Source organism: Cibotium barometz, chromosome 9 (genome assembly GCF_041138505.1).
Source record: "Cibotium barometz isolate CiBa-2024 chromosome 9, ASM4113850v1, whole genome shotgun sequence".
NCBI classification, from domain to species: Eukaryota; Viridiplantae; Streptophyta; class Polypodiopsida; order Cyatheales; family Cibotiaceae; genus Cibotium; species Cibotium barometz.
The window spans coordinates 57,957,414-57,969,106 of NC_141054.1; the positions used below are offsets into that span (position 1 = coordinate 57,957,414).

At 40.0% G+C, this 11,693-nt stretch overlaps 1 protein-coding gene across 2 annotated transcripts; it reads left to right on the forward strand.

Moving 5' to 3' along the window:
- The first annotated feature begins 3,329 nt into the window (after positions 1 to 3,329).
- On the forward strand, positions 3,330 to 6,351 carry LOC147635757 (6-phosphogluconate dehydrogenase, decarboxylating 1, chloroplastic-like). 2 transcript variants are annotated; one of them, XM_086803164.1, is made up of 2 exons: positions 3,330 to 3,490; positions 4,555 to 6,351. In XM_086803164.1, the coding sequence occupies exon 2, from the start codon at positions 4,595 to 4,597 to the stop codon at positions 6,071 to 6,073; it is 1,479 nt and encodes a 492-aa protein (XP_086659290.1). In that variant the 5' UTR covers positions 3,330 to 3,490; positions 4,555 to 4,594; the 3' UTR covers positions 6,074 to 6,351. The 2 variants fall into 2 exon arrangements, with proteins under 2 accessions (XP_086659290.1, XP_086659291.1); XM_086803165.1 differs by lacking the exon at positions 3,330 to 3,490 and adding an exon at positions 3,501 to 3,659.
- Positions 6,352 to 11,693: the final 5,342 nt, after the last annotated feature.

Consider the following 11,693-nt stretch of genomic DNA (forward strand, 5'->3'; position numbering starts at 1 on the left):
CATAGTATGAAGCTCATTCTTCAACTGAATCTTTCGTGCCTTGGTGCTAGTTTCATATAGCTTCACCAATGTGTCCCATGCCTCCTTAGGTGACTTGGCATCCAGTATATGCCCAATCATGGTGTCCTGTATACTAATAGAAAGCCAATACATGACTTTCCTTGCTCCTTCATTCCAATCCTGAACTCTTTTACATCTGTAGCAATTGGATTAATCTCCGGTATCTCCGATGCCTCCTCATGTTCACCTTCAATGTAGTCCTAGTAACCTTTTCCCATCAGGAAATTTGTCAATCTAAACCTCCAAGCATAGAAGTTGTTCTTGTCAAGCTTCTCTGTAACAATCTGGTTCATTCCATCATTCGACATCTTTTTTGCAACACAAATTTACCAAAAACAGCACTCTTGTTTGACCTGCATAAACTGTTGTATTCTCTGCAGTGGTACTATACTGCACCCAAACTGTCACAACCAGTGACTTCAATTTGCATACATACACCCAATGGCAATTTTGAGACCTCTTTGCAGTACACACAGTGTCTACACAACCAATCGCCCTTCCTGTAGTTCCAAAAATAGAGTTTTGCAGAGAATCAAAACTTACTCGCAATGCTCGTGAACGCCTACGAACTGAAAAATGGTCCAGATGCGCCTAAAACACGTTTTTTGCCAAAAAATAAAGTCAACGGACAGTAAACTTGCCCTGTAGCTTTGCTCCTGCGAAGAAAGATCCTCAATCGAAGTTCGTTTGCCGATGCCTCTCGAAGAGCTCCCGACAAGGGTGTAGCAGCCAACACAAAGGGGGAAGAGTACCCTCGTACCGCTTCTTGTGCTTCTCTTGCTTGCCGCTCAGCCCTTAGCATGAACTAGGCTCTGATACCATAAAAAGATGCAGTGGAGAAGAGAGCTTGAGCTCTTGCAAGCACACACACACTCACACAAACCCTAGAAGAGAACACACAAGGTGAGAGACTGAAAATTCTTCTTCTTCTTCACACAACAAAAGAGGTCTACAAAGAAGATAAAGTGACTAACACACATAATAGAGTATATACAAGTGGTCCATAGTGTGAACACGCTTACAGGAGTGGGTAGATGTGGACTAGTTGGTGTAGTACACAACTATAGAATCTTTGGTGGGGCGAAGATATGTTAGTGCGAGCTACCAAACCCGGCAGTGATGTAAATGTCGAACGGTCATGCAGGTGCCTTGTGACTGTCTGCTCATGTTGAGCTTGATATCTCAACAGGTTGTTAGGGTTTACTGCGGTCTATGACCAATTCTTCTCGGTCCAGGTGCTGAGGATTTAATTCCTCCTCAGAAGAGGATGAAGAGACGTTGGAAGCTTAAATGCTAACCCTAATTCAATCAAAATTTAACACATCGATGAAATGAGTAATGAAGGGCCATCTCTTCTACACACTAAGGTGCTTCTGCCAAGCCCTACGCACCACCCTCACCATCTTTAGCTTGCCCACATCTTTATGTAGTTACCCATGTTGCTGACCATAAATGTGTGGGCTCGGACAAGAATAAATTACTAGCGTGTGTTTTGTTGATGATGTAGCCATGTCCCTAGTCAAATCTGCATGTGATTTAACCAAACTCCCTCCCCACTCATGCCCCCGTCCTCCCCGCCCTTTTCAACAAAAGCAAGCACAACCTGCATAGGTGAGCTCCTTTGTTGCGATAAGGGTGACATGCTCGATTTTTAAAAAGAATTTCTTAAAGTGCAAGTGCACTTTAAAACATGCACACACCCCACCATATATTATCATGATTTACAATGATACCACAACACAATGTTGCAAACATGGTTTGAACTTGCAACCTCCTACGAGGAGACCGAACACCCTAACCAATCAAACTAGCACTTGTGGCAACGTGCTCAATCAATTGGTAGGCTTGGATAGCACTTTTGTGTCTCTTAAGCCATCTTTTAACAATATGCTTTGGATAGCTAATGAACAAACTCTATGTAGACACTTAATAGGGGCCTAATGTTTGTGAAAAATAATTAGTTTCAAATGAAACTTATAAAAAATCTTATGAATTAGGGTCTCTCATATTATGAATAGAGAGTCATTGTATGCATCGCAACCATCTACAAAATCTCTCTCTCTCTCTCTCTCTCTCTCTCTCTCTCTCTCTCTCTCTCTCTCTCTCTCTCTCTCTCTCTCTCTCTCTTAATTGGACCATCAAGGCACCAGCCACGCTCCCAGGGAGTCACCATTGATAGAGCAATCGTCTTATGTCGTGCTCGTCGGCCATGCCCACCAGGATCCCGACCACGGCATCCTCACCATCACCAGATCTAAGCCATTATTACTCGACATCGGAGGCGCCTACCTCGCTTCTATGACCTCTCCATTCTAGACAGCCCCATGGCGGAGATATTTGATTTGAGGAGAGGGCAACACTTCAATCGATCAACATACATGGATCTACTTGATATACATTTTCCAATATTTTCTACTCAATATTATCTAGGAGTCTTACTTACAATTCTTATAAATGTAAGATAGTCAATTTATTGTACTTTTTAGTTTCATTTGGTTGTTCTCTTTAATGAGACACCAACTTCAAATGTACTCTCAGTTTTGATCTCATAGGCCATTATGGCCTATTAGAGATGTTAATATATCATTTCATTTTATTTCTCTCTCTCTCTCTGTCTCTCTCTCTCTCTCATTCATGGTGCACCATGCATAAAGAAGCCTTCTACTATCCCAAATGCACAATGGAAGCCTTCTCTACATACTAATGCACAAAATGAACAACTCCAACAACACAAGATTGCCGGTGCCCCCCTTTTTTTTATATGCAAGGTAAGAACACTCTTCACCCCTTTTATGGAGTGAGGGGGAGGGGGACTCATACCTAGTCCGATGTGGAGAAAAGAGGCTGCCACCTTAACCACCAGTTTGATAGTGCCTCTTTCCCCTTGGGCTTTGCATGAAAACAGCCCTGTGCAGTCCGGTGTGGGGAGAAAGGTGACCACCCCGCTGACTGTAGCCCCACCCCCTCGCTAGTGCCTCTTTCTCCTTAGGCTTTGATGAAAACAACTTGCCCTGTGCAATGCATGAGGCTACCCAATGCCGAATTTCTTAGTTTGTGGTGGCAACATATATATTCATGTTGATTTTCTTAGTAGCAGCCAGGCAAGTACTAGGGAAGTGGCTAAAAGGTAAAGAGACGTGAAGTGGGGAATGGGAGATGCGACCTTAGGAGGCCCTAAGGGGCTCTTCGTTGTGGAAATATTATGAACATTTTGAGAATACTTTCAGGCGTGGAAAGCACCGTCGCTAAAGGCTTCATTCAAAGGGTCTTTTATGCCACGTGGTCGGTCATCGCGTGGGTGAATTTGTTGTTACAGCGTGCATTGTCAAAGTCGCTCCCTCTTATTCATTTGTGCGCATCTGTTTGGGACCCAGAACTGCGGGGCTCTTCGTCTTCGTCCTTCCGTGCAGTGGCTTTTCTTACGCAGCAGGTAAATTTTTTCTTCTTTTCTTGGTATGGATTTGGTTTTGGCAGATTCGGCATGTGAGGCACTGGTTTTAGCGTGGGCGAGTGGGTATTCTGCGTTTAGATCTCGCTCATGGCTTTGTGCATAGTTACGGCAAGTGGGCGTGTGGATTTTTACTCTCATTTCATACGAGGTTGTGTGAATTTACACAGTTTTTACTTGTGGGCTTGTGGTTTTCTACATGGGTGATTGGTATTTCTACAGTTTCTGAGGTTGGGCGAGTGATGTATACTGATCTTACTTGGGAGCGGCTAATGGTGTGTTAGACATTGTGTGTAGATTTTGCATGTGGGCAAGTGTCATTTCTGATTGCGTGTGTTTAATTTTGCATGTGTGTGTTTGGGCCTTTGTTTGTATGATTTTGTGTTTTTCCCTTTGTGCATAGATTTTTCATGTGGGCAGTAGTGTTTTCTCTGTCCACAAATTTTGCATGTGGGCATCGTGTTTATGCCTGTGCATAGATTTTGCATGTAGGCAGTAGTGTTCTTCCTTTTGTTTGTAGATTTTGCATGTGAGCAGACTATAGCAGTATTTTTTCTCTGTTCTAGATTTTGAATGTGGAGGAGTGTTGTGTTCATAGATTTTGCATGTGGGTGACTTAGATTTTGGACGTGGGTGAGTGCTTTGTCTATAGATTCTTCATATGGACACGTGGTGTTTCTACATGTGGGTGGGTGGTGTCCTTGCCACCATGTATAATTGTTGCATCTAGCTATTATTCTTCCTTATCTCCATGTATAGATTTGTGCTATGGAATTTCCTGGTGGGCTAGTGGCATTTTTGCCTTCTTACTATATCATCTTTGAACATATGAGGTGTTTTGAGTTTAACCAAGGCTCCAGCGTTCCTGCAGTTTGGATCTTTTCCTGATGTTCATGCATGTTAATATTATAGTGGGAAGCTCCTCCTCCTCACAAGCTGAGAAAGTTGTCTATTTTTGTGGCTTTCCTTGATTTTTGAGGGCTAGGCTGTATCATATGGAGATTACCGGGAAACATCTTAACATGGCACTTCTCCCTTTTCTGCAGCTGTGACAGCAAGTGATCAATCCCCCTCGACAAGCCTGCAATGGAGGCCGCAGATCTGTCTCGAATTGGTCTTGCAGGCCTGGCAGTTATGGGCCAAAACTTGGCTCTCAACATTGCTGAGAAGGGTTTCCCTATTTCTGTGTATAATCGTTCCACCAACAAAGTAGATGATACCGTTGAAAGGGCCAAGAAAGAAGGAAACCTTCCTGTCAAAGGCTATCATGATCCCAAGGACTTCGTGCTCTCGATCCAGAAACCCAGAGCCGTCGTTCTTCTGGTCAAGGCTGGGGCTCCTGTAGATCAAACAATTGCCACCCTTTCTAATTTTATGGAACCTGGCGATTGCATTGTAGATGGAGGCAATGAATGGTATGAGAATACGGAACGCAGAGCCAAGCAAGTGGCAGAGAAGGGGCTTCTTTATCTTGGGATGGGTGTTTCTGGAGGTGAGGAAGGCGCCCGATATGGGCCTTCTCTGATGCCTGGAGGAACATTAGAGGCTTACAAGTATATTGAGGATGTAGTGACAAAAGTGGCTGCCCAAGTTGATGATGGCCCGTGTGTCACATATGTGGGTCAAGGTGGTGCCGGAAACTTTGTGAAGATGGTGCACAATGGTATCGAATATGGTGACATGCAGCTAATATCTGAGGCTTATGATGTGCTGAAGTGTGTGGGAGGCTTGTCCAATGAGGAAATAGCAGAGACTTTTGCAGAATGGAACAGAGGGGAGCTTGAAAGCTTTCTTGTGGAGATCACTGCCGACATCTTCACAGTGAAAGATGATCTTGGTGAAGGGGAGCTGGTTGACAATATTCTTGATAAGACAGGTATGAAGGGTACTGGCAAGTGGACAGTGCAACAAGCTGCAGAGCTTTCCATAGCTGCTCCTACAATTGCTGCGTCCTTGGATTCTCGATTTCTGAGTGGGCTAAAGGAAGAGCGAGAGATTGCTGCCAAGATCTTCAAAGAACATGGGCTTACTGATGTCTTGGGCTCCAAGACTGTGGACAAGAAGCAACTCATTGATGATGTGAGGAAGGCCCTCTATGCCTCCAAGATCTGTAGTTATGCTCAAGGCATGAACCTTATAAGGGCAAAAAGTATCGAGAAGTCTTGGAATCTAAACCTAGGTGAACTTGCTCGCATTTGGAAAGGCGGCTGCATTATCCGGGCCGTGTTTTTGGATCGCATCAAGAAGGCCTATGATCGCAACTCAAAGCTGCCCAGTCTTTTGGTGGATCCGGAATTTGCCAAAGAGATGGTTGAGAGGCAAGGAGCATGGAGAAGAGTAGTGGGTCTGGCCATTAGCATGGGTATAAGCACCCCTGGCATGAGCGCAAGTCTAGCATACTTTGATACATATCGCCGTGCCCGGCTGCCTGCCAATCTAGTCCAGGCGCAGCGAGACTACTTCGGGGCTCATACTTATGAACGCACTGATCGTGCTGGTTCATATCATACTGAATGGGCCAAACTGGCCCGGAAATCCAAGGTGGGTGTCAAGGCAAATGCTTGATTTCAGAAGGTGACTAGAGTGACTCAAAATGTGGAGTGGAATTGACTACCTGATGCCGAGCTAGAGGAAAGTTAAGCAGTGTGTGCTAGCAATGCTGGGATTTGCACTGCCTCCTCTCGGAACCATTTTGCAGCTGAAAGGACTACTTAGTCAATAATTTAAGGACTGTCCTGAGGTATTGACAGTCACTTTGTCTAGGGAGCTTTAGGTCTTAATTAATTTCGTGTTTTGGGAGCTGTGCTGATGATTTTTATTACCAATAAATCATTTCCTTAAAAGGCTTCAAGTTAACTTGGACCTCGTGTGCATGTGTGTGTGTGTGTGTGTGTGTGTGTGAGAGAGAGAGAGAGAGAATGTTTTTATTCCACACAAAAAAAAAGGTGTGTGTGAGAGAGAGAGAGAGAGAGAGAGAGCTAACTTTGGGATCCCCTTCCAAGGGGCATTGTGTATAAATGGTTCCTATGAGTCTTAAATCAGAGATTGCATGCTAAATACAGATCTAGTTGCTTTACGTGTTTGTTTGTCCAAGTTTGAACTCTCTTGTTGTAGTCACTCCAATGTCAGGTTGAAGGCCTAGTCTGCTGATGAGAGAGATGAAGGAGAAGGTGCTCTATCCTAACGTATGTGGTAGCCTTTATTGTGTCTGATGTTGCAATCAGTCTAACTTCCATGTATTAATTGACTACCAACTCATAGGCGTAGGCTTCTTGGTTAATGAAGTCTTTGATATCGTACTACAGCCCATGTTTGTATGCATATTGTACTATATACAGCATTGCAACTATGTCATGCAACTCATTCAATGAGTGCATTGGCACGCATTGTGTGCATGTAAACACGTATAATATCTCTCTCTCTCTCTCTCTCTCTCTCTCTCTATATATATATATATATATATATATATATATCTCTCTCTCTCTCTCTCTATATATATATATATATATATATATATATAGAGAGAGAGAGAGAGATATATATATATATATATATATATATAGAGAGAGATATATATATATATATATCTCTCTATATATATATATATATATATATATAGAGAGAGAGAGAGAGAGAGAGAGATTCTCTCTCTCTCTCTCTCTATATATATATATATATATCTCTCTCTCTGTCTCTCTATATATATATATATATATATATAGAGAGAGAGAGAGAGAGAGAGAGAGAGAGATTATACGTGTTTACATATCTCTCTCTCTCTCTCTCTCTCTATATATATATATATATATATATATATATAGAGAGAGAGAGAGAGAGAGAGAGAGATTCTCTCTCTCTCTCTCTCTCTCTATATATATATATATATATATATATATATATATCTCTCTCTCTCTCTATATATATATATATATATATATATATATATATATATATATATAGAGAGAGAGAGAGAGATATATATATATATATATATATATATATATATATAGAGAGAGAGAGAGAGAGAGAGAGAGAGAGAGTGTGAACCTTCACAAAAGGCAAACTTGACATATGAGACAACATCACATAAGGCAGACCTGACATACGAGACAACACTATCACATAACAAGATAAGCAAATGATCAAAAAGATATGACAAGACTTTTTTAATTTGGGACTAATAGTAAATTAATGCTTAATCTTGATTAATAGTACGGATGCGGGTTGGCTTTTCAATATCTCAAAATGCACATAAAGGTGCCAAACAAAGGGGGAAGAGACACAAAGAGGTGGCCCAAAAGATTGGGTTGGGGACAATAGCTCAGCGTTAGAGCTCTAGGGGTAGATCATAGGATGCGAGTTTGAATCTTGATTCACCTCTTGCCTGCACTCCAGCGGAGGGTGGAATAAAGAGCGTGTTGGGTAAAATCACGAAAATATAAAAAGATGCCTAAAGAAGCAATGGTAGAGGAGCTACAGCAACGAAGAAGATGGCGAGTCACATGATCAATGGAGTGATTATCTAGAAATTGCGATAATTATTGAGGGATTAGTGAGTGGATAAGCCGATATTTACGATTGGAGAGCTTGGTGAGTGTGTAAATGAGGCCATTATTCTGATTCAGAGCTCGATTCACTGTCATAGATCAGAATCGAAGGACTTAACTGCTTCAAGAATCTGGGAACCACCTTTACTCTCCTGCGTCTGTGTTTTGGGGGCTTCAAAACCCGCTCATCCTTTTCAACAATAGGCGAGATCTGCGCACTACGTCTAACAGCTGCAAATTAGAAATTCTTACTTAGCTGCAGCAGCTGTAAAAGCCCGCCTTCTTCCATCCCTCATTTAGAGATCCTTAAAAGAACACTGTTACACAGACGCCCGGCTGCCATGCACGTGATGCGAAGATTGAAGAGTTTTGCATCAGGCCGTTCTTCGTAGAGTCCAGTCGAGCTGCAGGCTTAAGGCAATTCTCCTTGTATGCGAAGGGTGAAGAGTCCCCCCTTTATGAGCACGACCCCTTACTGGTTGTGCAAAGGCTAGAGAGAGATGCAACGCCTGGATCAGCAGGAGCGTGTTTCCTACGAAGGACTCGTCCTCGTTGACAGCAAATTAGTGTACTAGAGGTCACTACTTCTAGCCCTCATTGTAAATGGGTGTGTGTTGTGTTGTACTTTCTAATTCCAATTAATTAAAAAAAATGCTAGTTCTCCAAGGGTGAAGCCTTATATTTGAAGCCTATCATGAGCCTCATGGTCCTCAACTTACCAACCTATATATATACACATCATGCTTGTCATATATATACATGTAGAAGTTCCTAAAGCACTTATATTTTTTTGAATAAAGCACCAAACTTGGTGTAAATATACAGCTAGCATTCCAACCCAATATAATGTTGACAATCTCACAACACCTGAACAAAGCTTTAAAACAATCTTTGAGCAATTGGATTATCTTTCCTTAGAAGCCTATACTCCTCGCCTCTATCTAGCAAAATAAATTTAAGAAAAAAATATTAGCTATTGCGAGATATAGTTTTCAAAGAAAAAAAAAACCTTACAGAATTCATTTAGTGGATCAATATTTAAGGCGAATGGGGTTTGAATAGCCTTGTAGTCAGCAAATCAAAAAATTCTATATCCAGTGCCTATGACTCGAAAATCTAATCTATCAAGCTTTTCATAGTCCACAAACATTACATGTACATGAAGTTGATCCTCGCAATCTTTCGCAATCTTAGATTGTAAATTCCAAGGAGCCCAAAGCTCTCGTTTTTTTTTTTGTAAGTGTCTCGACCATACAAACCTAGCAATAATCTAGATTCTAAAAATAAAGATATTCCCTGTCCAAAAAGAATGTATCAATAGCAATATAAATTTATACCATAAAACACCGGTGCTCTTTAACAGTTTGATAATTAGAGATATTGTTGTTTATTCTTTTCAAAATGGAGGGTCTACAATTGAGCCATGAATATTGAATAGATTATGAAAAATAATAATACCTATATTATAGCAATCGTCAAAAAATATCACCTTCAATATCTTGTCCATCACCATAAATAAATGAAAATGACCTCCTTGCCACATCTGTCGTCCTAAGCAATATACCCTTGATATCAAATATAACACTCACTACACTAATCATTTACATAACACTTTAAGGTCTCTCTATCTCTCTCTCTCTCTCTCTCTCTCTCTCTCTCTCTCTATATATATATATATATATATATATATATATATAAAGGTCTCTCTATCTCTCTCTCTCTCTCTCTCTCTCTCTCTATATATATATATATATATATATATATAGAGAGAGAGAGAGAGAGAGAGAGATAGAGATATATATATATATATATATATATATATATATATATAAAGGTCTATATATATATATATATATATATATAAAGGTCTCTCTATCTCTCTCTCTCTCTCTCTCTCTCTCTCTCTCTATATATATATATATATATATATATATATATATATATATATAGAGAGAGAGAGAGAGAGAGAGAGACCTTAAAGTGTTATGTAAATGATTAGTATATATGTTCATTATTTTGTGCCAAGTAAAATAAATAAATAATGCCACTGTATATAAAAGCAGGTCAAAAGCAAACGTTTGCTTATCCAAATGTTTTAAAAAAAAACAGGAACTCACCGAGCCCCTTCAGCCATCTTTACAAGATAAAGGAAGAGTGCCTACTCCTTCACATGGAGAAAGGAGAGAGAGAATTTTTGAAAAGGAGAAAGGGGGAGAGAAGATAAGTGTTTGGGGATTTCTTTCACACTCCTAGATGCATTGGGGCTCATAATTAGTACCATCAAACCATTTACTCATTCAATGAGTTTCTTATATATATATATATATATATATACATACATACATACATAATACATTAGAAAGCAAATTGCCCACCCCTCCCCCGCCCTCCTCACATACACACACATACATATCTTCTAATATTATCTTATGTGCATGTGTAAGAGAGAGAATATACATACACACACACATATATATATATATATTATGTGCATGTGTAAGAGAGAGATATACATATACACACATGTATATATATTATGTATGTATGTGTATCTATAGGTATGTAAGCATGTATATATAAATAGATTTATATGTATGTCAATGCACACACATGTATGTTCATGCACACACACACACATGACACATAGACACAAGCATATGATACGTGCACACACGCATACAAACACACATACACACACTCCCACACGCATGGACACACCCCTCCCCCCTTCTCCTCACACACACACACACACACACACATACATATCTTCTAATATTATATTATGTGCATGTGTAAGAGAGAGAATATACATACACACACACACACACACACACGTATATATATTATGTATGTATGTGTATCTTTAGGTATGTAAGTATATATAAATAGATTTATATGTATGTCAATGCACACACATATATGTTCATGCACACACACACACACACACACACACACACACATAAGCACATGATACGTGCACACATGCATACAAACACACATACACACACTTGCACGCATGGACACACGTGCAACACATATAGATATGCACACTTGCACACATACTCAAGCTTGCACATACACACGTGTATACATGCACACAAGCACATAAATACACTCACATATACAAGTACATGTGCACAAATATGGATCACACACACATGCACCTGCACGTGCACACACATAGATGTACACACGAGTATATTCACATGCTCACAGACACGTACATGTAGACACTCGCTATGGATACACATAAATAAAAACATACACACCATGTATACACACACACAACAAATACACACTAACACATACACACAATCAAGACACTTGCACGACACATGCACGTATGAAGACATTACACAATCACACATACGTGTGTATGTGCACACACATATGTATGTAAAAGAGAAGACAAAAGACATTGTATATAAGATACACTTATTTAAGAGTGAACACACCTCATCATGCATCCCCATGTATAAAAATTTAAAATTAATTAAAAATATATGTTTATATGTGTTTATATATTTTATAAATGCACATGTGTATATAGGTATACGTCTCTAAATATAATAAAACATAATATTATAGATAATATATGTTTATATGTGTTTATTTATTTTATAAATGCACATGTGTAT

Coding starts and splice junctions, on each gene's coding strand:
- LOC147635757 (XM_086803164.1), top strand. CDS start 4,595: ATGGAGGCCGCAGATCTGTCTCGAATTGGTCTTGCAGGCCTGGCAGTT.